This window comes from Desmodus rotundus, chromosome X (assembly GCF_022682495.2).
Source record: "Desmodus rotundus isolate HL8 chromosome X, HLdesRot8A.1, whole genome shotgun sequence".
In the NCBI taxonomy this organism is placed as follows: domain Eukaryota; kingdom Metazoa; phylum Chordata; class Mammalia; order Chiroptera; family Phyllostomidae; genus Desmodus; species Desmodus rotundus.
Genome location: NC_071400.1, coordinates 76038039 through 76064285, shown reverse-complemented (window position 1 = coordinate 76064285; position 26247 = coordinate 76038039). Strand labels below are relative to the sequence as shown.

Here is a 26247-nt window from a genome sequence, read left to right as displayed (position 1 = left end):
CTCTGAGTCCGGCCCTCTCGGTTTCTCTGAGTGTGAATGTGGGGCTGCAGGGTCTGCTAGTGGTCGGAATGCCTGCCCCTTTCGTGCCACACTCCGCCAGTCTCGGTCCCGCCACGGCCACGTGAGTCCTCTCCACCCTGGTGCCTGTCTCCTCCCCTCCTACCGGTCTGGATGAATGTTTATTTTTTATTTCCTTGGTGTCGGACTTCCCTGCCGTTCAATTTTCTGTCAGTTCTGGTTGTGCAAGGAGGCGCAGTGTGTACCTACGCCGCCATCTTGGTTCTCCTAGTTTCTTTTTTTTAAAGTGTGATGCAAGCTCTAAGTTATTTATTTTTATTTTTAAAGATTTTATTTATTTATTTTTAGAGAGGGAAAGGAAGAAGAAAGACAGGGGAGAAACATTAATGTGTGGTGGCCTCTCATGCGACCCCCACCGGGACCTGGCCCACAACCCAGGCATGTGCCTTGACTGGGAATCAAACCAGCGACCCTTTGGTTCACAGCCCACGCTCAATCCACTGAACTACACCTGCCAGGGCACAACCCAACTGTAGTTTCAAGGAATTCTGGGAAATGTAGTTTGTTAAATCTCTCATCATTTGCATAATAGAAAAGATTGAATACATGTTGACCAAAGCTCTCTGCATTAGCTACCACACTATGCCTGTATTTTTTTTAAATTTTTACTTTTTATTAAGAACCAGGAGCCATCAGGGTTTTGCAAGTCTGAGGGGGCACATTTCTGCAGTGGCAGGTAGTGGGGAGTTCTAGGGACACAAAATAACATTCTTGCCTGTCAGCAAATTGTGGTCTGCTGGGAGAAACAACTGTGTAAACAAAATGTTTTAGACTTTTAAATTTAATATTAAGATTTTTAAAGTGTGTAAACTCAAGAGCAAGACACCTCAAATTTGGATGTGCAGGTCCCCAAGTGAACCACCCCCAACCTCCCGAAGATATGGATTCAGCCTGGGCTGCAGGGAGTCTTGGCCACCACAGGGTGGGATAAGGAGACTGTGCCCCCAGAAGAGGGCAATTCAGACAGAAAGGTCAGCTGTCCCAAGGCCAGTGGGCAAGAGACTTGTATCTGTTCAGGATCCTAAAGGAATGTAAGATTCCTGCAGGTAATGTTTCCAAAGAAGACTGGGTTCTGGAGTCTCATGGAGCAGTGCTGAATTCTGAACATTCCTCTTCCTTGTCTGGTGATCTTTCTTAACCTCCCACCTCTGAATTTCTCATCTCTAAAATGGGGACTATAATTGTGCTTACTTTGTAGGATTATTGTGAGCTTTACCTAAAACCTTTCATGGAAAGGGTTTAGCACAATGCCTGGCTCATTGCTGTCAATAAGTGTTCAATATTAGGCCTTGTGGGAGAGGAAGAAACTTCCCTCTACCCTGAAAGGTTCTTTCAGCTGATCTGATAATTAAATCTACATGAGACAGATTAGCAAGAGAAGATAACCAAAGTTACACATACATATATGAGAACCCCAAGTACTGAGAAAGTTGGAGACCCCACATGCAGGAGAGGTTCAGAGACAGAGAGGAAACGTGTCAATCTGCCTGTCTTATCTTAAAGATCATTGAGTGATTCTCCCAACAAAAGATTTTAAATGTTGTGGGGGCTGGCCTTCAACTTGGCCCCCAGTGATCCTCACGTCTTGGTATCCATGCTCTCATATACCTCCCTCACACACTGAATAGGGCTTGCCTGTGTGACCAATAGGATACTGTGGAAGTAACACTGTGTTTTCTGAAGCTAGGTAATAAAAGATGTCACTTCCACTGTGCTCTCTCTTGGACCACTTCCACTGGAAGAAGTCAACCACCATATTATATGAAAATTCATTCAACCCTGTAGAGAGGTCCATTTGGGGAAGAACAGAGGTGTTTTCCAACAATCATGACTAACTTGGCAATCTTGTGAATGGGTTATCCATTAAAGTGGATCTTCCGGCCCCAGTCAAGCCTTCAGATGACTGAAGCCCTGGACAACATCTGACTGCAATGTCGTGAGAGACAACTAGCCATAGTTGGTTAGCTAAACTGCTCCTAAATCTCTGACCCTCATTCATTGTGACAGAAAATAAATGTTTATTGTTGTTTTAAGCCACTGAGTTTTGGGTAATTTTTAATGTATGAATAGATGTTAATATTGTTATCAGCATCTTGGACATTAAACCTTTCTTCAATCTGCTTTGGATGATCTCACTGCTTTTTTTCTCCATCATCCCCCAACCCATTCATATAAGTTCAAGCTCAAGAGCTGAGGGCCTGTAGAGCTGATATCTGTAGTTCTATGGGAATGGCCTGGACTCTTCTACCTTCTGCCTCAGCCTTCACTAGCCTTCTGATAATGGTCACAGTTCCTCCTGTTGTACCAGCCTTCCACAGACAACTATATCTTGACAAAGTATTACAAAAACCAACTTCCTGAAGGCATTGGAGAGTGACCAAAAAGCTGGCAGATATTGGAGGGCAGTCATCATTTGGAAGAGGGCAAATATACTAGGTAAGTCATCAGGGTTATTCTTGTTTTGCATAAGGGTAGGTTTTAGTGGGCATCATACTAGAGTTGGGGGGAGTCTTAAATGAAGGTAGTCTTACTGGGTTGAAGAACTGGAGGAGAGTGTAGGGGTGACCATAGAAATAGAAAGCACAGAATTACATCCTTCCTTCTGTTAACCCTGGGCTTAATTTTTTCTTTTTCTGATTCCCTGAGGTGTAAAGTTATATAATTTCCTAATATATGTATTTATTGCTATAAACTTTCCTCCAGAAATACTTTTGCTACATCCCACATGATTTCATTTGTTTCATTTTCATTTGTTTCAAGATAATTTTTATTTCCATTTTGATTTTTTCTTTGACTAGTTGGTTCTTTAAAAGTGGGTTGTTTAGTGTCCATATATTTGTAGATTGTCTCACTTTGTTTTTGTTGTTGATCTCTAGTTTTATACCATTGTGGTCAGAAAAGATAGTTGGTATGATTTCATCTTCTTAAATTTGCTAAGATTTATTTTGTGTCCTACCATATGATTTATCCTAGAGGATTTTCTATGTGCATTTGTGAAGAATGTGTATTCTGTTTTGGGGTGGAATATTCTTTATATGTCTGTTAAGTCTATCTTTTCTAAAGTATAGTTCAAATCTAATGTTTCTGTGTTGATTTCCTATCTGGATGATACATCTGTTGCTGATGGTGGAGTACGGAAATTCTCTAGTGTTGTAATATTGTCAATTTTTCCCTTAAGATATATTCACATTTGCTTAGTATGTTTTGGTGCTTAGTTGTTGGGAGTGAACATATTTGATGTTATATCTCCTTGATGTATTGACACCTTTATACTTATATAAAGATCTTCTTTCTCTCTTGTTAGTATTTTTGGCTTCACACCTATTTTGTCTGATATACGTATGGTTAAGCTTGCCTTCATTTGATTTCTGCTTGTTTGGAATATCATCCATCCCTTCACTTTGAGCCTATGTGTGTCTTTAGGGCTGAAATGAGTCTTCTGTAGGTGGCATAGAGTTATGTCATGTTTTTTAAAAATCCAGACAGCCACTCTGTGCTTTTTGATTGGTGAGTTTAATTTATTTGTATTTATGGTGATTGTTGATATGCAAGGATTTGCCACTGCCATTTTACATTTTGCCTTCTGCTTATTTTGTCTCTCCATTTTTTCTTTTTTCCTTCTGTTTCTATATACCTTTGTAACTTGATGGTTTTTCATGGTGATTTTCCTTTTTATGTTTTCTGTCTCTGATTTTGATATTTGCTTGTGGTTACTGTGAAGTTTGTATGATACATTTAATGGATAGAATAGTCCTTTTTCTGCTGCTGGAAATTTACCTTCATTTGCCTTTAATGGTTCCGTTCTCTTACTCCTCCACATTTATGTTTTTGATGTCACAAATTATCTCTTTATGCTATGACTGTTTTACTGAATTATTTATAATAGTTGCAGTTATTTTTAATGTTCTTTACTTTAAACTTTATGCTACAATTGTTTAATTTACTATTACAAAAGAGGTCAAGTTTTCTAATTTTGTCTATTTGTCACCTTAATCATAGTTTTGTGTGCTTTCATCTTTTCATTTCAGCTTGAAAAGCTCTTTTAAACATTTCGTGCAAGGCAGATGTAGTAGTAAACTCCCTTGGCTTTTGTTTGTCTGAGAAAGCCTTTATTTCTCCATATCTGAAGGATAACTTTGCCAGATAGAGTATTCTTGGCTAGCAATTTCATCTTTCAATACTTTGAATATATTAACCTCTCCTGGCTTGTAGAGTTTCTTTTGAGAAGTTTGCTGATAGCTTAATGGGGTTGGGGGGAGTTCATTTATAATTTACTGATTTCCTTTCACTGGTTGCCTTTACAACTCTTTATCATTGACTTTTGACAACTTTATTATAATGTGTCTTGGAGAAGGTCTTTTTGCATTGAGATAATAATGTGTTCTATTAGCAACATGGACTTGTAGATCCATTCCTTCCCCAGATTTGGGGAGTTCTCAGCTATTGTTTGTTTAAATAAACTCACTGCCCCCTTCTCCCTCTTTTCTCCTTTTGGCATACCTATTTATCTTAAGTTTGCTTTTCTAATCAAATGTGATCGTTCTCCTAGGGCTTCTCCACTATTTTAAAATCTAAATTATCTCTCCTCTTCTACCTGAATCATTTCTAAATCCCTGTCCTTGATCTGGCTTTTTTTCTCTTCTATCTGATTTTCTGTATTTCCAGTGCTTTCTAATGTGTTTTTCCTCATCTTTATTGAGTTCTTCAGCTCCAGAATTTGTTTGGTGATTTTTTAGAATTTCATTCTCTTTGGTAAAGTACTCTTTTTGTTCATTAATTTTATTCCTAAGTTCATTGAATTGCCTTTTTGAGTTTTCTTATGGCTCATTGAATTTCTTCCTAACAGCTATGTTGAATTCTTTATCAGTTAGATTGTAATATCTCATGTCTTTGGATTTGGTTGGTGGAGATTGGCATTTTCTTATTTTAATGCCATATAATCATAGTGTTTGATATAGTATGTTTCTGTTGTCACATTTGAAGTAGGGAACACCTTTCTTATTTAGGTAAAGCTTTGTTTACTTTGTTTCCTTCTAACAGTTCAACAGGTTAGTAGCTAAGAGCCTTTCTTCTATTTTCTAGAATGTACTATAGCAAAAATTTTTGGTTTCTCTTGTGAGAGCTGACTCATCCCTAAGGTTGGGAATGTACAAATGACAAAGCTGGTGTGGAAAAGAAAAACTAGGTGGTGCTAGAGTGGGGGAAGGTATGTGCTAACTTGGGGCTTTGAGTTTACCCAAGGCCTGTTAGGAGGATCTTTGAGTGGGAAGGGGGTCCCCAGAGGTCCATGGGCGGATCTCTTGCTGGAATCCTGGGGCAGACAGCACGAAAGGCATTCTTCCTTCAGTTCTCTTTGTCTGCCTTCTTCCTTTCTCTCCCCTAAGTCAGGGAGGTCTCTCTTTAAAAGTCTGGGGTGTTGTTGAAGAGCAATGGGACCATCCAGCTGCAGCCAAAGTGGCCTGGCAGACTTTCACTCACCCCTTTCACTTTTCATCTTCTCTGATAGAGAGGTCACTTCTGCATCTGGTGCTGCTGCTACTTTTTCTATTCTTAAAACACCACAAAGAAGCAGTCCTAAAACCACTGACCACACTAAGTATGGCTAGTGCTTGTAAAACAAAATGAGTTTTAACAAATTTGCTCCACAATATTTTATTAATAAAAGTTTTATATAAAAAAGATGTAAGAAAAGTTACCTGTCACACTGAATAACATATTGAAAGGATGTCTATGATTGTGGATTTTAATTTCTCTACAAAATTAGCCAGCCACCATGGAGTAAAGAGAGTTAGAAATAGTAAATATATCATTTTTTGAACTCTTCAAAGTACAAAAAGCATTGTGCTAATTTTTAAGTGCAAAGAAAGGTCGTAATAAAATAGACTTTAAAAATTACAAATAAAAATCTGTACATCAAGGATATTTTTAAGGCCTTTCCATGTGCATAGCACTATGTAGAAAGAGAAGAGGAACTGCAGAAAGAGGAACCATCACATCAGGTGTTACAGGTTTGGCCCATTTCAGCTTGCAGGACCATCTCCTCTTTTCTCAATGGGAAAGTGTCAATCAGATTGAAGAGGGCCACAGGTGTCACCAGGGAGACATAACGCTCTTTGTCCATGCCGTGCTTATCTACTAGCACCATGCTGAAGGAATAGAGTGGGATTCGCAGCAACAACCTAGGGCAGAAAAAGAGAAGAATATGTCAAATCTGACTCCCAGGGGTTGTAGTGGACCAACCAGAGCCCTATACTGACACAGTGTTCAGAGAAAAGCTCAATGCCACAAAGGACTGAATCAACCTTTCGACCTTTGCTACTCAAAGTGTGGTCCCTTGAATCAGCATTGTTACATGGGATCATGTTAGAAATGGAGAATCCCACACTCTACCCCAAACCTGCTGAGTTAGAATCTTCATTAGTACTAAGATCCCCAGATGACTGGCATGCACATAAAAGATTGAGTAGCACTGCTTTAGGTTATAATGGTCAGAAAGTCATTAGGCCTGCAATGGTGCTATGCACCAATAGTTGCCACAAGTCATATACAACAATACTAACAGATGTTTTGCATTAAATTGCAGTCAATCCAACTTTGCAGACTAGGTTTGCATAACCACATATGCACCAGAACTAGGTAAGTGGTTATCAACAGGGGGGATTTTGCCCCACAGGGGACGTTTGGCTATGTCTGGACACATGTTTTGTTGTCACAGTGGGAGAGAGGCCAGGGATGGTTCTTAACATCCTCCAATACACAGGACAACCCTCCCCCCAAAAGAGAATTATCCACTACTAAATGGCAATAATGCCAAGGTTGAAAAAGCCTGGACTAGGTGAAACTGATTGATATAAGTTTCTAAATTTTGTAGTTCTGGTTCGTTCAGTAGCCAGCTCAGGGTAACACAGTTCGAGGGGTTTAAACTTGGTCTATACCCTTGGTATATTGACTTGGTTATTATAATTTTTACCTCGAATAATTCAAAAAATAATTGAAATTGGTTTCAAAGGTCTGATTTTTGTACTCTATTTCACTAGAATTCAAACTGTCAAAAACATTATTTTTATATCAATGCAAACATGTTTAGATGAAGAAAGCCAAAGAAAGCAAACAGATGGATTAGCTGAGCCCACTGGAAAAATGAGCCTGCTCAGGCTCTTCTCTAGATTTTGCTTTTTTGTTTAGATATCTTGAGATCATGTGTGAGGCAGAACATATACTGCCATCTGGATTTTAAATAATTTTTGTCTCACACAAACGGATGAAAGAAAAAAGCCATTCAAAATCCAAACCAACTACACTTTCTTCTGCTTTTTAAAAAGGAGTTAGGGGGGACATGGGAATAATGTATATTTTATCCCATTGAGAAGCTAAATTACTATTCTACTTCTAGTGACTAGAAATAAAAGAGACAACACTGGAGTGTTTCTTCCTTATTTCCTGCAGTGGTAAGAGGGGAAGTCAGCTGCAGGTTCTTTCCTGAGATGCTTTAATGAAGTCCTTGAAATTGTGAATGTAAACCATGAAGTTAAGTGGGAATGGACAGCTAAACTGCTCTACATCTTTAAGAAGAGAAGTATCCAGTTTTTTGGTGAGGGAGAAATCCTAGCCCAGGGTTGGGGGGTGGTTCCAGGAAACAGAAGCTTTGAGAAGTAAGCAGGTCTGGAGAGAGAAAAGGGCTAAGCAATGTTGTGGCCTCTAGAGCCTGTGGGATAGTGCAATCAATGATGAACTGGTGCATTTGATGTTATAGTGCTTATGAGCCTAGGATGGAAATGCCTCCCATGGTGTCACAATCTGCTACCATGCACATTCATCATGTGAGTCCTGTGCCTTGATTGGCATAGAATACAAAGAGAGAAAACCACCTGAGGAAGAGATAAGTAGATACATCCGCAGGCTAGCCACAAGCACAGAAGTGCATCCCATCATGGCCAAGAGACCACAAATCTCAGGGGTAAATGATCAGACACTCCACAAGATGAGGGCTGGTGCCAGTGGTATGTCATAGTTACACAAAGGTCTGTCATCAGATTGGAATGAGTTCTTCCTGGAGAATCTACTAGAAAACTCTCCAGACTCAAAAAATACTATAGGAGGTTCTGATTCAAGATGGCAACATAGGAAGATCCTGAATCACCTTATCCCACAGACCCACCAAATCTACAACTACATATGGAAAAATTTCCTCTGGAAAAAACCCCCTTAAAACTAGTAGAGTGACTCAGCCCATTGAGTAAACAAGAAGGAAACCAGATCTAAGCTGGTAGAAAAGGCTGAGACACAGTTTTACCATAAACTACCTACCCCAGCACAATGACCCACAATTTGGAGGAAACTCAAAATTGGGAGATTCTCCCTGATAAGTGAAGGGTTTGTACCCCAGCTTTTAAGACCTGCATCTGAGAGACAAGCCCTGTAAACATCTAACTTTGAAAACCAACAAGACATGAGCCCCTGCAGGGCTGTTGCAAACTGAAAAATGGCAATTATAGTTAATAAAACTGTATTACATATTGAAAGTTGCTAAGAGAGTAAATCTTAAAAGTTCTCATTACACGAAAAAATAGTTTTGCAATTATATATGTGACATGTTATATAGACTAATTGAGATAATACTATAATATATAAAATATCTAATAATTATGCTGTCCACCTCAAACTAATACTGGTATATGTCAATTATACCTTAAAATATAATATGGATATAAAACTTATGCCATTCTTAGTCCCTGTCATCCTTGATATTGCTGGAAAATTACTCTAGGGAACATGAATTAGCTCATATGTCCAGATATAAAAGAAAGGAGAGCAAGAAAGCAGGGAAGTCCTGATCTTGCAACACCAGGCACCCACCCTGTCCTTTATGATGCTGACCTTCAACTAATTTATCATGGCTTCAGTGCTACTTGGAAATAGTATTCTAAACAGACAGAGAATTTTTAGATTCTCCAGGCATTCTGCCTCTCCTCTGTCTTGCTTCCCTTTCTTTGTCTAAAGTGGTTCTTTACTTCTGCTCTAGATTCTCGGGTGGAATTCAAAGAAACAAAACTTCCATTAGCCAAAACCCTTGTTCCTCACTTACAGGTCTGATAAAGGGGACATGAGGCCTAACACAGACTCTCTTAGGTAATGCATGTGAGGTATCTTTTATGTATGACATTTACCTGGACTATCTTTTGGCTACACAGTAATGATTTATTCTCTTTTTATAAGATGCTTTGCAAAATTTCTATTTCTAAACCAATTGTGAAGCCTTTGGTAAAACACTAGGGCCAGTGGTTCTCCCAGTGTGGTCCCTAGACCAATAGCATCAGCAACACGTGAGATCTTGCTAGAAATGCAACTTGTCAGGCCCCATCCTAAACCTACTGAATCACAAACTGGGGGGGGTGGAGCCCTGCACTCTGTGTTTTAACAGCCCTCCAAGGGATTCTGATGCAGGCTAAAATTTGATAACTACTGCATAATTCATTTGTATAACTTATTTGTTGCTTAAATCTTCCTCAGCTTACAGAAGTCTACAATAGCCCCAAAACACAAAACCTGAATGATAGAAATTTTCATAAATCAGATTTATTTTCCTGTTCTTCAAATTTAAACAGTTTAAAATATCAAGATTTTTATAAAGATTCCTTGTATTATATGTGTGTGTGTATTCCAAAGAAACATTTAGCAAATTCTGCAATAGGTTTTTAAAGAATCATTTACATAGGGTATAAACAGGTAGTTCTAAATAAACATGAAAATTTATAATAAAAATTCTCAAAGTAGCTTTTGTGAAGCTGTTGCTTATTTAAGCTGTTGCTTAAATATGTGGCCTTCCAATTTTCCCAGCACCAGTTATTGAAAAGGCTTTCTTTTCTCCATTGTTTTTGGCTCCTTCACCAAAATTTATTTGCCCGTGTATATATGGTTTTATTTCTGGGCTCTCAATTTTGTTCCCTTGGTCTGTGCACATGTTTTGCTGGCAGTACCATGTTATTTTGATTATCATTGCTCTGTAGTATAGTTTGTAGTCAGGTAGTGTGATACCACCTCCAGCTTCATTCTTTTTTCTCAGAATTGCTTTGTCTCTTCGGGGTCTTTTGTGGTTCCATACAAATCTGATAATTTTTTCATTCTATGTCTTTAAAAAAGTCATTGTGATTTTGATGGGGATTGCATAAATTTGTATATTGCTTTGAGTAATATGACCATTTTAACTATGTTGATTCTTTGAAACTATGAACATGGAATATATTTCCATTTCATTGTGTCTTTTTCTACCGCTTTTAATAATGCTTTGTAGTTTTCAGTATATCGGTCCTTCACATCCTTTGTTATTCCAAGGTATTTTATTCTTTTTGTTGCATTTGCAAAAGGAATTTTCTTTTTATTTCTTTTTCTGAGATTTCATTGTTAGTATACAGGAAAGCAGTGGATTTTTGTATATTGATTGTGAATCCTGCAACTTTACTGTAATTATGTATTGTTTCTAATAGTTTTTGGTGGAGTCTTTAGGGTTTTCTATCTACAGAATCATGTCATTTGCAAAAAATGATACCTTTACTTCTTCATTCCAAATTTGGATGCCTTTTATTTTTGTCATTTGCCTGATTGCTCCAGCTTGGACTTTCAGAACTATGTTGAATAAGAGTGTTGAGAGTGGGCATCCTTGTCTTGTTCCTGATTTTAGAGAAAAAGCTTTCAGTTTTTCACCATTGAGTATGAGATTAGCAGGGGATTGTCATATATGGCTTTTATTATGTTGAGTTACTTTCCTTCAATACCCATTTTTGAGTGTTTTAATCTTAAATGGATGTTATATCTTATCAAATGATTTTTCTGAACCTATTAATAAGATCCCATTGATCATTTTGTGTATGTTGGACCATCCTTGTGCCCTGGCATAAATGCCTCTTGATCGTGATCTATGATTTTTTTTAATGTATTGTTGTATTTGATTTGCTAGTATTTTGTTTAGAATTTTTGGATCTGTAATCACCACAGATATCATTCTGTAGTTTCCTTTTTTGTGTTATCCTTGCCAGGTTTTAGTATCAGGATTATGTTGGCTTCATAAAATGTGTTAGGAAGTATTGCCTCTTCTTCAATTTTTTGGAAGAGTTTGAGAAGTACAGGCTTTAAATCTTCCTTGAATGTTTCACAGAATTCACTGGTGAAGCCATCTGGTCCTGGACTTTTATTTTTGGGGAGATTTTGATGGTTGCCTCAATTTCCTCACTGCTGATTAGTCTATTTAGATTTTCCAATTCTTTATGATTTAGTGTAGGAAGGTTATATACTTCTAGGAACTTAATCCATTTCTTCTAGGTTATTGCATTTTTTCACATGTAGTGCAGTGCTTCATAGTGTTCCTGTGTGATCCTTTATATATCTGTGATGTCTGTGGTAACTTCTTTTTCATTTCTGATTTTGTTTATATGGGTCTTTTCTTTTTTTTTTCTTAGTGAGTCTAGCCAGGGGGTTGCCAATTTCATTAATCTTCAAAGACAAGTTTTTTGCTGTATTAAATTTTTGTATAGTTCTTTTGTTCTGTATTTCATTCAACTTGAATTTTTTATTATTTCCTTTCTTCTGCTGACTTTGAGTTGCTTTTGTTCTTTTTTTCTAGTTCTTTAAGATGTAATGTTAGGTTGTTTACTTAGGATTTCTCTTGTTTCTTGAGGTAGGCCTGTAATGATATAAACTTCCCTCTTCTTTCTGCTTTTGCTGTATCCCAGAAGTTTTGATATGTTGTATTGTCATTCTCATTTGTTTCTCTATATCTTTTGATCTCACCTTTTATTTCTTCTTTGACCTAGTCATTTTTAGCAATATGTTGTTTAATTTGCACATATTTATGGGTTTCTTAACTTCCTTTTTGCAGTTGATTTCTAATTTCAAAGCATTGTGGTCAGAGAATATGTTTGGTATGATTTCAATCTTCTTAAATTTGTTGAGGCTTATTTTGTGACTCAACATATGGTTTGTCCTTTAGAATGTTCCATGTGCACTGGAGAAGAATGAATTATTTGATGTTCTGCAATGAAAGGCTCTGTAAATGTCAGTTATGTCCATTTGATGTAATATGTCATTTAAGGCTGATATTTCTTTATTGATTTTCTGTTTGGATGATCTATCTAAAGCTGTCAATTGAGTATTTAGTTCCCCAACTATGATTGTGTTTTAGTTCTGTTAGTAGTTGTTTTATATAGTTTGGTGCTCCCCAGTTGGGTGCATATATATTTAGAAGTGTTATATCTTCTTCATGTAGTGTCCTTTATCATTATAAAATGTCCATCTTTGTCTCTTGTTACCTTTGTTATCTTGAAGTCTCTTTAATCAGATATAAGTGTGGCTATACCTGCTCTTCTGTGGATGCTATTTGCCTGGAGAATCATTTTCCACCCGTTCACTTTAAGTCTATCTTTGTCTTTACAGAATAGATGTGTCTCCTGAAGGCAGCATGTGGTTGGGTTTTGTTTTTTCATCCAATCTGCTACTCTGTGCCTTTTTATTGGTGAATTCAGTCCATTTACATTTAGGATAATTATTGATGTATGAGGATTTCTTATAGCCACTTTATCTTATTTTCTTGTTTTCTGGTAGCTCTGTGCCTCAATTGGTTCTTTTCCTCTGTGTTTCTGCCTATTATTTTGTTTGGTGATATTCCATACCTCTTTTCTCTCTTTTTAAGTTATGTGTCTCAGTTTTGTTTTTTTGTGTGTGGTTTCCATTAGGTTTATTTATGAAAAAGAAAGTTTCATAAATATAGCAGGCCTTTTTCTTTTGAATGCATCTGATCTTCATCCTCCTTTGCAAATTCAGACCTTTTACCCTCCCCTTTACATTTTTGTTGTCATGAATTATCCCTGTTTGTGCTGTAAGTTTGTTGGTGATCTTACTCATAGTTTTGTGACCTTCTGTTCTTTGTTTCATGTAGAATAATCCCCTTGAGTATTTTCTGCAATAGATGGGTAGTGAATTTTGAGACAATCTGGTACAGATCTCGAAGGAGGTGCTAGATGCAAACAGTAGGATGAAAAAATATAAAAGCTTATGAGTGTATTCAGCCTTCTCCTTCCTTCATTCAAATGAAGGGAACTCAGGTATCCTCTTTTCTTTTGTCCCATTCCTGACCCTCTAAGTTTTTGACCTTGATGGGTGTGACTCTTTTTAGTTGGAGAGAGATATAAACAAAATATGGGATGAGTCAGAAAGCAAATGGATAAGGAAATGAGAGAAACTATTATGTCAATCTATAACATCACTTGCTAAGGACATATTTCTATTTCTCTCAAGGAATTTCTGTGACCCTCTTTCACCATGTGTGATAGGGTTCAGCAAGTGTTATTTCATTTTCTTCTTCCTGGAAATACAGAAAGACTGTATTTTCCAGCCTCCACTGAAGATCAGTCATAATCATGTGGTGAGTCCTGGCCAAGGGGCTAGGAGAGACAGCAATGTTATGCTTCCAACATGAAGCATAAAAGAGTAGCATTGTTTGTTTTTACTATCTCTTCCCCTTTTGAAGAAATCTGGAAGCCATGAGTCTGGATGTTGATGCTGTGAGATGGTGGAGCTGCCATTAGCTTGAGACCCTGAAAGGCAATGTAGAGTATAGATCTGTACTGTCCCTTACAATGTGTGAGAGAAAACAATTGGTGATTGCCCCATGAGTTGCTCCACAAGTTGTGGTCCGTCTTCCCTCAGGAAGTCCATTCATTGGTCAGTATTTCCCATATCATCACTGATAATCTTCTTTAGGAATAGGTGAGAATATACTACATTAAACATATAATGTACATATATATTTGCTGTTCCCTATATACTTCTTTTTCATCTGGATTTGAGTACTATCGCTTGTTAAAATGCCTTTTATTCTTTTACAATGATAAAATGAATATTTTTAGGGTTTTATACACAGTTTTTTAAGTTAAATATGTAGGTAAAAATAAAGGATATATTAGTTGAGAATTATTTTATTTATCACATTATATTAAGCATCATTGCCATAAATGCTTCTGTAATAAAACCAAAATGTTTTTTTTGGGGGGGAAAGATTGGTGAGAAAGATTTTCAGTTTTGCTTTAACCTAATTTTCTTTTTCACAATGGTCAAGAGACGTAAATAAAAATTTCCGGGTGTTCTGAAATTACTTTTTGGTTGCTGAATTCTGCTTCTTTAAAGCACCATTACTCAGAGTACACAGCACCATGATCCTGGCTTTGTAAGTATTACCAAAATAAAATATAAGTGTTAAAATGGGGATATGGACAAGTGTCCTGGAAGTATGGAGCAAAAAGAGGCCAAGATTGGAAAGGCTCATTGGATGCCTACCCTCTTAATAAGACCAAGGATGACTTAAGTCCTTTTTGCAGGTTCTCCTCTACCCATCCCATTCCCACCGTGGGCGGAGGGGCGGGGAAGAACAAAGACAAAGTGAAAACATTTGGTTGGAGGGTCAAAGAAGAGAACACTGGTAATTACCTATTGTATGATACATTTGGACAAGTAGCAACATGCCAATTAACATGGATATAATACTCCCAGAAAAAAAAGCAATTAAATGTTGGAAGTTACCTGGAATCAATACTGAATAGAAAGAAATCAGGGAACCTGATCAGAAAAAAAGTACATTTATGGGGGAGAAAATTTAAGGACAGGATGTCCCCCTACCTGAGCTGCAAAGCTAGGGCTGGAGGCATAATCTTTGCTCCTATCCTGCCAACGAGGGTCGGGAACACGCCTACCAGCTCTACCACGGTGATATGTCGAAGATCCAGGCTGCACTGTGCTTGCTGTAAAAAAACAAAAAACAATACTGAAGGCGTGAGCATGGCTAAAGAAAGAGACTTCTGTGTCGAACTACAGACTGAAAGAAACAGAATTGGTCTGTATTTGGAAGTTTATTTGCCCACTCCACACTGTCTTGAAAACAGTTGGAAAAATTGGGGTGAAACCAGTGGCTGTAAAACCTTAATACCTTCCTAGAGGAATCATTCAGCAATGGCTTGGTAATGGGATTTTGAAAATCTAAGCAATAGAGAACCAAGATGGCGGCATAGGTAGACACACTGTGCCTCCTCGCACAACCAGAACTGACAGAAAATCGAACAGCAAGGAAGTCCCACACCAAGGAAATAAAAAATAAACATTCATCCAGACCGGTAGGAGGGGCGGAGACGGGCAGCCGGGGCAGAGAGGATTCTTGTGGCTGTGGCGGGACCGAGACTGGCGGAGTATGGGATGAACGGGGCAGGCAGTCTGACCACTGGCAGACCCTGCTGCCCCACATTCGCGCAGATAAACTGGGAAGAACGGTGGGGAGCGAAGCAGATTGCGTAACCCAGGGCTCCAGCGCGGGGAAATAAAGCCTCAAACCTCTGATTGAAAACACCCGTGGGGGTTGGGGCGGCAGCAGGAGAGACTCCTAGACTCACAGGAGAGGTCGTTGGAGAGACCCACAGGGGCCTAGGGCGTGCACAAGCCCACTCACTCGGGAACCAGCACCAGAGAGGCCCAATTTGATTGTGGGTAGCACAGCGAGTGACTGAAATCCGGTGGAGAGTGGAGTGGGCACCATTGCTCCCTCTTGGCCCCTCCCCCACGTACAGCGTCACAGCGCAGTGACCAGGGTTACCCCGCCCCAGGGAACACCTGAGGCTCCGCCCCTTTAAGTAACAGCCGAGCCAAGACCAAAAAAAAAAAAAAAAAAAAAAAGGCCCAAATGACAGAACACTTCAAAGCTCCAGAAAAAATACAATTAAGCGGGAAAGAGATAGCCAACCTATCGGATCCACAGTTCAAAACACTGGTTATCAAGACGCTCACAGAATTGGTTGAATCTGTTCGAAAACCAGATCAAAAAATGAAGCCTATGCTAAGAGAAACAAAGGAAAATGTACAGGGAACCAATAGTGATGCGAAGGAAACTGGGACTCGAAATCAACGGTGTGAACCAGAAGGAAGAAAGAAACATCCAATCAGAAAAGAATGAAGAAACAAGAATTCAGAAAAATGAGGAGAGGCTTAGGAACCTCCAGGACATCTTGAAACGTTCCAACATCCGAATTATAGGGGTGCCAGAAGGAGAAGAGGAAGAACAAAAAATTGAAAACTCATTTGAACAAATAATGGAGGAGAACTTCCCCAGTCTGGCAAAGGAAATAGACTTCTGGGAAGTCCAGGAAGCTCAGAGAGTCCCAAAGAAGCTGGACCCAAGGAGGAACACACCAAGGCACATCATAATTACATTACCCAAGATTAAACGCAAGGACCTACACCCAAGATTACTGTATCCAGCAAACCTATCATTTAGAATGGAAGGGAAGATAAAGTCCTTCTCAGATAAGGTCAAGTTAAAGAAGTTCATCATCACCAAGCCCTTATTATATGAAATGTTAAAGGGAGTTACCTAAGAAAAAGAAGATCAAAAATAGGAACAGTAAAAATGACAGCAAACTCACAGTTATTAATGACCACACCTAAAACAAAAACAAGAGCAAACTAGGCAAACAACTAGAACAGGAACAGAACCATAGAGATGGAGATCACATGGAGGGGTGTCAATAGGGGAGTGGGAGGGGAAGAGGGGGGGAAAGGTACAGAGAATAAGTAGCATAGATGATAGGTGGAAAATAGACGGGGAGGGTAAGAATATTGTAGGAAATGTAGAAGCCAAAGAACTTACAAGTATGACCCATGGACATGAACTATAGGGGGGAATGTGGGAGGGAGGGGGTGGGCAGGATGGAGTGGAGTGGGGGGGGAAATGGGACAACTGTAATAGCATAATCAATAAATATATTTTAAAAAAAAGAGGTCAGGAAATGTATGATCATGGAATATGGTCTGCAAGGCCAATTTCCCACAGAATGGAGTGGTGTGAGCTTGTGTCACCTGAAGAGCAAGTCCCCTAGCTAGGACAAGGCAATACAAGGATAGAGATAAGGTGGCAGGGATTGAGGATAAAGACACAATGAATTGGGCTCCTATCTGAGGAGAATGAAAAACTTTGTATGGTTGTTCAGAGTTCACAGAAAGTCCTTCAAGTATATGAGGAGAATAAAGACTTACCATTCATTGTATTAATGCTGAAATGAGAAGTAACATTGTAGCTTTTGTTAAACCAATATTGTTCTAAATACTTAGTTCCATTCACTGTAATAAATGCAATATTCCTCAAAAAAAAGTGTAGCACTGTGTGCATGACCCAGTGCACATTCTGCCTCATTAGCATTCAGTCAGGTTGGCCGCTCTTATTGCAAACCTGCTTTACAACAAAAATTAAGCAAGTTCTAGTTTGATCCTTTCCATTTCTACTTGTTGTTTAAAGATACTGGTTGCCTCACTTAGTAGTTACAAAATTTGCCCAGCTGAGAAGGGCACATTTCCTAAAAAAGTGTTCCTCAGATTTTAAGGTGCTTGGGAATCACCTGATCTAATTAAAATATAGATTCTGATCCAGTAAGTCTGGAATGGGGCTCGAGGATTTGCATTTCTAGTGAGCTCCCAATCGATGCTGATGCCACTAGTCCACGAACCAGACTTTGAGAACCAGTGTTCTAAAGATGGCCATCACTCTCTGAGGAGCTCTGGGAGAGTTGGGGGAGCTCACTGGGGGTAGAATCTGAGGCATGGGGGTTCCTGGACTCCTGTTATCTTTTGAGCCAGCTTTTTGGGGCTAACAATTGATTACCTCCAGTTCAGGCATATCCTAGACAGGTTCTACAAAGACAACTGTTTATTGGCTGGGCCTGAATGGCATGCCGGTGAGGCTTACTAGTGAAGACAAACTAATGGCATTAGTTGGAAAATGATTCGGTTAATGCTGGAGAATCAATATTAATCAGGTTATGCCCCAGAACCAGGAATAAACAGTGGTAATTATAAAGTGCCAGTATCCTGAAGCTCAGGGTAAATGGATTAGGCATTGAAGCTGGCCTTTACTTTTAATGAAATGACTAGGTCCTCCTGGCTACAAGCCCCTTCCTTGTCCTTGCCGCATGGACTCACCTGTAGCATTCCAAGCTGCAGCCTGTAGAGAAGGTTTCGGGCTGTGGGTGTAGATACAATGAGTAGCCTCCTTTTCTCATAAAACTGATCCAGAAGTGCAGCTGCTGTTCTGACGCCCACATTGACATTCATGGCTATAATTAGAAAGGGCCAGATAGGTCAGAAATGCTCTACTTGTTCTGGCTCAACATAGCCTATGATGGCACACAGAACCATATATGTAAGAAGTGGACTCTGATATAAAGATTCAGTTGTGAGTAGTCATTCAGGAGGTGGTCCCATGAAGTACTGGTAGAGGAGTGGGGAGTATATTACTTTCCTCTTAGTGCTTTGACAAACCACCAGGAACTTAGTGCCTGAACACACATAAATTTATTTTCTCGTAGTCCTGGCCATCAGAAGTTTGAAATGGTTTCACCGGGCTAGAGTCAGAGTGTTGGCAGGGCTGGGTGCCCCCAGATGCTTTAGAAGAGAATCTGTTTCCATGCCTTTTGCAGCATTTAGATGCCACCTGCTTTCTTTGGCTCGTGGCCCTTCCTCCATCTTCAAAGCCAGCAGTACAGCCCCTTCCAAATCTCTTGTCTCTCTGACCTCTGCTTCCACCATCTTTTTCTCTGGTTTTGACAGCAGTTCTTTCTCACTTGTGATAACACTGGGCCCACCTGGATAACACAGGATACTCTCCCCTTCTCAAAGTTCTTAATTGTATCTGCAACACCCCTTTTGCCATGTCAGGCAATATATTCACAAGTTCTGGGGATTACGATATGGACATGGGGGAGTTGGTAGGAGGGGTCATTATTCTCCCAACATCAGGAAGTGAGATGGGGAAGGAAAAAAGTATGTTCTTTCTACTTTAAAGTATAAAATTGAACAGCCTCAGATATTTAGCTGATGGTGCATGCCTGCCCCCCCGCCCCCGCCTCTCATCGGACTCTGAATGTCTGGGATTAAAGGAGAAGCATAAAGATAAGAAAGGATTAGGAAAAGAGACAAAATAGGAGTATATAAATTAGAGATATGTCCAGAATTTTCTGACTAGTCCAAATTTCACAGCATTATTGCTACCCGGCTCAAGTTTTGTTCCTCAGCAAGAATAGCTGACATGTACTGAGGCCTTACCCTGGGCCAGGCACTGCTCTATTCCATTGCTCAATGGATAACTTCATTTCACTTTTACAACAACTCAGATAGTAGCCATTATCTATCTCATTTGACATAAGAAGAATTATAAATATCTAAGGTCTGCATGACTTTCAAGCCAGTGCTACAAAAGAGGCATTATATTGCCTGGACATGTGGTATACTGCTTTTGTACAAAAAATCGTTACATTTATAAAAGGGAGAAACAGGGGTAACTAGAGCAGGCTTTGCTGACTCATAATGTCGCTAAAGGCTGGTCCTGGGTTCCCATCCAACTTCTTCTTTAGAAGACATTAGAAATGTCTTTACATTAGAAAATTTCTAAAAGGGAAATCAGAAGAGGCAGAGGCAGAGGAGGACGGTGGGTGAGATGACCTGCAGCAGGGATCCAGGGACAGTTTTCACCTATCCGATGAAGAGGGATGGCATTGAACCTTTCAAAGTATGTAGAATGAAACCGTTCCTCCCTGTACTGCAATCCAGAACCAAGAAATTTTCAGGTTCTGCCACTGATGATAGAGAAGGCTGCACACATACCTGCACAGGTGGGCTCCGTGCCAGACCAAGCCAAGTTGGACTGACATACTCGGGCAGGGCTACCCTGTAGCTCATAGCCGCCTATGCAGGAGAACTCACAAGTGGCTCCATAATTATCCCCATCGCTGGAGCACTTCATGTAACCATTCTCTGGGGGGTTGAGTTTGCCACAGCGTCTCACTGTAGGGACACAAGCCCAGGAAAGTCTTAGTACTGAGCTCCCTTCCACAGAGTAACCAGGGAAAGTGAGGTCTCAAATGTGCCAGCTTTGTAATCAGGCTTCTACATCAGCATGTGAAATGAGTGAGGGGGCAGGGATGCCTATCTGGCCAGGGGATGGGCCTTGGAATGGTGTTTATACCAGTAAAAACACTGAGATCAACCGCATTAGTCCCCTGTGTTTTGTATGAGGAGGCTGAATGCAGAAGAGTAAAGATGGTTATTAATTAGCTGTCCAAACCATGAGGCATAAAATAAACCTTAAAACACTTTTTTTCAGATAGACCAAAGGTCCTAGAACACCAAAAACATGGTCCAGTGGCCCAATCTAGGGAGTTTCTAACCTACTTTATAGAGGGACTTGCAGGCTTTCGCTGGTCATCCAAACCCAGGGATGAAAAAGTTATCAAATAATATTCTAGTACAGCCAGGACAGGCTCGTGTGAGACTAGCTTATCATTCTCTTGGACTCCTTAAGTAAGCTGCCAGCACTGAACCTCATCTGGATTTGTATTGTGAAATTTAATCATTAAGGTGGTATATTTTCTTGGCCTTGTTAGAGGTGAATACAAACTGGGAAGTATCCTTATGGCAGTGGGTGTTTGTAGAGGGTTCTTGCTTGAGAGCCTGCTTCCCTTTGCTCTTGTAAAGAGGGGGGAAAGCCAATAATCAGTATTCTTACCTCTTACTTTAACTCGAAATTTGCAAGTGCCCTTGTTCTCAGCTCGGTCATAAACTGTGTACTGGATCTTGTGGTCTCCTTCTGGAAAATTCGAGCCTGGGGGGAGGCCTTTTAGAATAACACTTAAAGGTGGGGAAACAGAAGGAACAAACATGACCATTATGGACCTAGCAACACTTAGGCCATTGTCGGCCTAAAGACCAAAGACAACCATTACAGGCCTTTGTTGAACACCCTGCAGAGGATGGCATGACACAGAAGGGCAACCAGTTTGACTAGAACAGACATTTACTGAAAAATATAATTTTTGAGCTTTACTTTGTTTTGGAAGAGTTGTTTGAGACCAGAAAACGGTAGTCTCAAATTCCTGGGAAGTTCACATTTATTTTTGTCACTGGAAGGTATAACAGGATAGAGGAGTCTGAGAACCCAGGACCTGAGGTATAGTCTAAAGCAGTCATTGGCAATTTGGGCCTGCATTAGGTGTTACAACTTTCTTTTTCTATCTGGGGCAGTAGAGATCTTTGCTGAGCAAAACTAAAGTTCACACTGATGGTGACAATAATAATACTGTTTGTTGCACTTACACAAACCTTATTTCTGGGACTTCTGGTCAAGATGGGGGCATACGTAAACACTGCTCACCTCCTCACACAACCACATCAAAAGGAAACCACTGTTGGTTCCCTGTAGCAGGGATGCTGTCAGGCACACTTCTAGGCATTTTACACATAGTAGTTTGTTTAACCCTCAAAACAACCCTATGAGGTAGGTATTATTATCTCCATTTTATAGATGAGGAAATTGTAGAACTGAAAAGTTCAGGAGCTTGTCCAAGATTAGGCAGCTAGGGTGACTCCAGCATCTTTTCTTCTTAGCTGTCTGATAAGAACACCAAGAGGTACAAAATGATCAAATGCCAAGTTTTGTTTGTTGTTCAACAGACAGATAATTTCTCTCCACAGTTGTTTTTAAAAATATATTTTATTGATTATGCTATTACAGTTGTTCCATTTTCCCCTCTTTATTCCCCTCCACCCTGCACACCACCTCCCAACTGCATTCCCCTGCTTTAGTTCATGTCCATGGTCACACATATAAGTTCTTCAGCTTCTCCATTTCCCATACTATTCTTAACCTCCCCCTCTCTATTTTGTATCTACCATTTATGCTTCTTATTCCCTGTACCTTTTCCCCCTCTCTCCCCTTCCTACTCCCCCTCTGATAAGCCTCCATGTGATCTCCATTTCTGTGATTTTGTTCCTGTTATAGTTGTTTGCTTAGTTTGTTTTTTGTTTTTTAGGTTCAGTTGTTGATAGTTGTGAGTTTGTTGTCATTTTACTGTTCATATTTTTGATCTGTTTCTTAGATAAGTGCCTTTAACATTTCATATAACAATGGCTTGGTGATGATGAACTCCTTTAACTTGACCTTATCTGAGAAGCACTTTATCTGCCCTCTCATTCTAAATGAAAGCTTTGCTGGATAGAGTCATCTTGGATGTAGGTCCTTGCCTTTCATGACTTGGAATACTTCTTTCCAGCCCCTTCTTGCCTGTAAGGTTTCTTTTGAGAAATCAGCGGATAGTCTAATGGGAACTTCTTTGTAGGTAACTGTCTCCTTTCCTCTTGCTGCTTTTAAGATTCTCTCCTTATCTGTAACCTTGGGTAATGTCATTATGATGTGCCTTGGTGTGTGCTTCCTTGGGTCCAACTTCTTTGGGACTCTCTGAGCTTCCTGGACTTCTTGGAAGTCTATTTCCTTTGCCAGATTGGGGAATTTTTCCATTATTTCTTCAAATAAGTTTTCCATTTCTTGCTTTTCCTCTTCTCCTTCTGGCACCCCTATGATTCAGATGTTTGAATGTTTAAAGTTGTCCTGGAGGTTGCTAAGCCTCTCCTCATTTTTTTTTAAATTTTTGTTTCTTCATCCTGTTCTAGTCTACTGTTTATTTCTTCCTTTTGGTCCAAAATGTTGATTTGAGCCCCAGTTGCCTTCCCATCACTGTTGATTCCCTGTATATTTTCCTTTATTTCACTTTTCATAGCCTTCATTTTTCTTTCTATTTTGCAATCATACTCAACCAATTCTGTGAGCAACATGATTAACAGTGTTTTGAACTGTGCATCTGTGCAAAGAGATAGGTTGGCTATCTCTTTGTCGCTTAGTTGTATTTTTTCTGGAGCTTCTATCTGTTCTTTCACTTTGGGTCATTTTTTTTTTTTTTTTGTCTTGGTGCACCTGTTACGTAGTAAAGGGACAGAGCCTGACGTGTTCACCAGGGCAGGGCAACCTGCTTTGCTTTGTTGTGGCGCTGTATGTGGGAGAGGGGTCTGAGAGGGAACAATACCACTTGCTCAGCTCTCTGCCAGCTTTCAGTCACTCCCATCGCTACCCACAAACATATTGGGCCCTTCTGGTGCTGATTCCTGAGTGGGTGCATTTCTGTATGTTTCAGGACCCTGTAGGTCTCTCCAGTGAACTGTCCTGTGAGGCTGGGAGTTTCCCCTCCCACCTCAATCGCCCAGGTTTTTTCAGTCAGAGGTTTTGAGGCTTTATTTCCCCGTGCTGGAGCTCTGTGTTGAGCGGTCTCTCTCACTCCCCAGTTGTTCCTACTAGTTTACCTGCACACAAATGTGGGACTTCCCACTCCACTAGCCACCGCCTTGCCGTGAGTCCTCTCCACCCCGGATGCCCGTCTCTGCCCCTGCTACCGGTCTGGATGAATGTTTCTTCTTTAACTCCTTGGTTGTCGAACTTCCATACAGTTCGATTTTCTGTCAATTCTGGTTGTTTTTTGTTTTTAAATTTGTTGTTGTCTACCTATGCCTCTATTGTGGTCAGAGGTCTCTCTACAATTCTTAAGAATGATGAAAATATTTGCTAATAATGGACATGTGAAATTACCATTGTTACCACTGAGGAGAACCTTACACCTTAGAACCGTGTTTAACGTGGCTGTTTACAAGTTATTAACTGAAGGGTCTTGGAAAAGTGCCAGAAATCCCACCATTACAGACATGTCACTTTGAGCCTCAGATGCTTTAAGGCATGCAGGAAGCATGACTGAAATGCAGATAAACCTGAGAGGAACCATACATCAAATATGAGCGTCTGCTAACTTCTTGGAAACTGTATCTTATTTGTGACATGCAAATAACAGTCATCAGGAATAAATAAGGGAACTCACAGGAAGCACTTCTCTCAGAGCTTGACACTAGAACCTTCCCTCTTAGGACATTATATAACAGTAGCTTGCAAAAGACATGAGGGAAAGGGGTCATAGGGAAATGCCACACAAGCAAGGAGCCCAAGTGAGAGAGCTGAAAAGGGGACTTGACAGCCTTCTCTGAATTCCTTATTCTGCCAGAGTGTACTCCCCACAGTATCCTGCTCCAAGCCTCCACTGCCTCTGGTCTGTAGAACTCTGGAAGCAGACAAGACAGCTGCTGTGAACAGAGGGGTAGGGGATCTAGGATGCATTTTTAAGTGTCATATTTCTGGGACTTCCAGTCAAGATGAGGGCATAGGTAAACACTGCTCACCTCCTCACACAACCACATCAAAATTACAACTAAACTACAGAACAGCCATCACTCAGGGCCATCAGAAATCAAGTTGAATAGAAGTCTCAAAACTACACAATTAAAGAAACCACATTCATCCACAATGGTAGGAGGGACAGACACGCAGAACAGGCTGGTCCCACATGCACATGTGGTGGCTAAAAATTCAGAAGGGGGGTTCCGGCCAAGATGAAGGTGTAGGTAGAAACACTTTGCATCCTTGCATAACCAAAAGAAGGATAACCAATTTAAAAACAAAAAACAACCAGAACTGCCAGAATATCAAACTCTATGGAACGCCGACAACCAAGGAGTTAAAGAAATATTCATTAAGACTGGTAGGAGGGGTGGAGATAGGCAGTAGGGCAGAGAGGACGCATGGCAAGGAGGCAGACTGCTCAGGCAGGGTGGGGAATGGCTGACAGGGCATCCCACATTCACACTCAGATAAACCAGGGAGTGAGAGACTGCGAAACCCAGGGTTTTTAGCGCAGGAAATTAAAGATCCAAAACCTCTGTAAAATTTGTAGGGGTTGTGGTGGCGGGAGGAACACCCAGTCTCACAGGAGAGTCCATTGGAGAGGCTGATAGGGTCCTACAATGTACACAAACCCACCCACCCAGGAATCAGCACCTGAAAAGGCACAATCTGCTTGTGGGTAGCAGGGGAGCTGATAGAAAGCATGGCAAGAATGGAGCAAGTGGCATTGTTCCTTCTCTGAACCCTTCCCCACAGACAGCACCACAATGCAACAAAGAGGGTTGTCCCACCCTGGCGAATACCCAAGGCTCTGCCCCTTACATCTTAACATGTGTGCTGAGACAAAGAAATATGGCCCAAATGAAAGACCAGGTCAAAACTCCAGAAAAAAAAAAACCCTAAGTGACAAGGAGATAGACAACCTATCTGATGCAGAGTTCAAAACACTTAAAATCAGAATGTTCACAGAAATGATTGAGCTTGGTTGCAAACTGAAGGAAGAAATAGGCTATACAAAATGAAATAAAGGAAAATATACAGGAAACCAGAAAGGGAAGGAAACTAGGATTCAAATCAATGATTTGAAACAAAAAAGAAGAAATAAACATCCAACTGGAACAGAATGAAAAAACAAGAATTCAAAAAAAAAAATTAGAAGAGGCTTAGGAACCTCTGGGACAACTTTAAATGCTCTAACATCTGAATCATAGGGGTGCCAGAAGGAGAAGAGGAAGAGCCAGAAATTGAAAAATTAATTGATTAAATAATGAAGGAAAACTTCCAGAAAACTTCCTTCATTATTTGATGAAGGAAATAGACTTTCAGGAAGTCCAGGAAGGTCAGAGTCCTGAAGAAATTGGACCCAAGGAGGGACACATCAAGACACACCATAATTAAGTCACCCAAGATTAAAGATAAGGAGAAACTTTTAAAAGCAACAAGAGGAGAGTTACCTACAAAGGAGTTCCCATAAGACTATCCGCTGATTTCTCAAAAGAAACCTTACAGGCAAGAAGGGGCTGGAAAGAAGTATTCCAAGACATGAAAGGCAAGGACCTACATCCAAGATGACTCTATCCAGCAAAGCTATCATTTAGAATATGGGCAGATAAAGTGCTTCCCAGATAAGGTCAAGTTAAAGGAGTTAATCATCACCAAGCCCTTAGTATATGAAACGTTAAAGGGGCTTGTCTAAGAAAAAGAAGAAGATCAATACGAACAGTAAGGTGACAACAAACTCACAACTATCAACAACCGAACCTTAAAAAAAAAAAAAAAAAAAGAACTAAGCAAACAACTATAACAGGAACAGAATCACAGAAATGGAGATCACATGGAGGCTTATCAGAGGGGGAGTAGGAAGGGGAAAGAGGGGGGGAAAGGTACAGGGTATAAGAAGCATAATAGGTAGGCACAAAATAGACAGGGGTAGGTTAAGAATAGTATAGGAAATGGAGAAGCCAAAGAATTTATATGTACAATCCATGGACATGAACTAAGGTCGGGGAGAGAATCCTGGAGGGTGGGGGGTGCAGGGA

The 26247-nt window shown here is 40.1% G+C and overlaps 2 protein-coding genes across 3 annotated transcripts in view; one reads left to right on the top strand and one right to left on the bottom strand.

Annotated features, from left to right (window-relative positions):
* SYTL5 (synaptotagmin like 5) overlaps positions 1 to 26247 on the top strand; it is a 276734-nt gene that overhangs the window by 224525 nt on the left and 25962 nt on the right. The window lies entirely within an intron of this gene.
* The window catches only part of SRPX (sushi repeat containing protein X-linked), an 85116-nt gene continuing 64583 nt past the window's right edge, over positions 5715 to 26247 (bottom strand). For both annotated transcript variants that reach the window (XM_053917678.1, XM_053917679.1), the window contains 5 exons: positions 20663 to 20784; positions 19762 to 19941; positions 18082 to 18215; positions 14743 to 14864; positions 5715 to 6257 (listed from right to left, as the gene is read on the bottom strand). In XM_053917678.1, the coding sequence (XP_053773653.1) occupies positions 6074 to 6257; positions 14743 to 14864; positions 18082 to 18215; positions 19762 to 19941; positions 20663 to 20784 (742 nt within the window). In that variant the 3' untranslated portion in view covers positions 5715 to 6073. The remainder of the gene's footprint in view (positions 6258 to 14742; positions 14865 to 18081; positions 18216 to 19761; positions 19942 to 20662; positions 20785 to 26247) is intronic.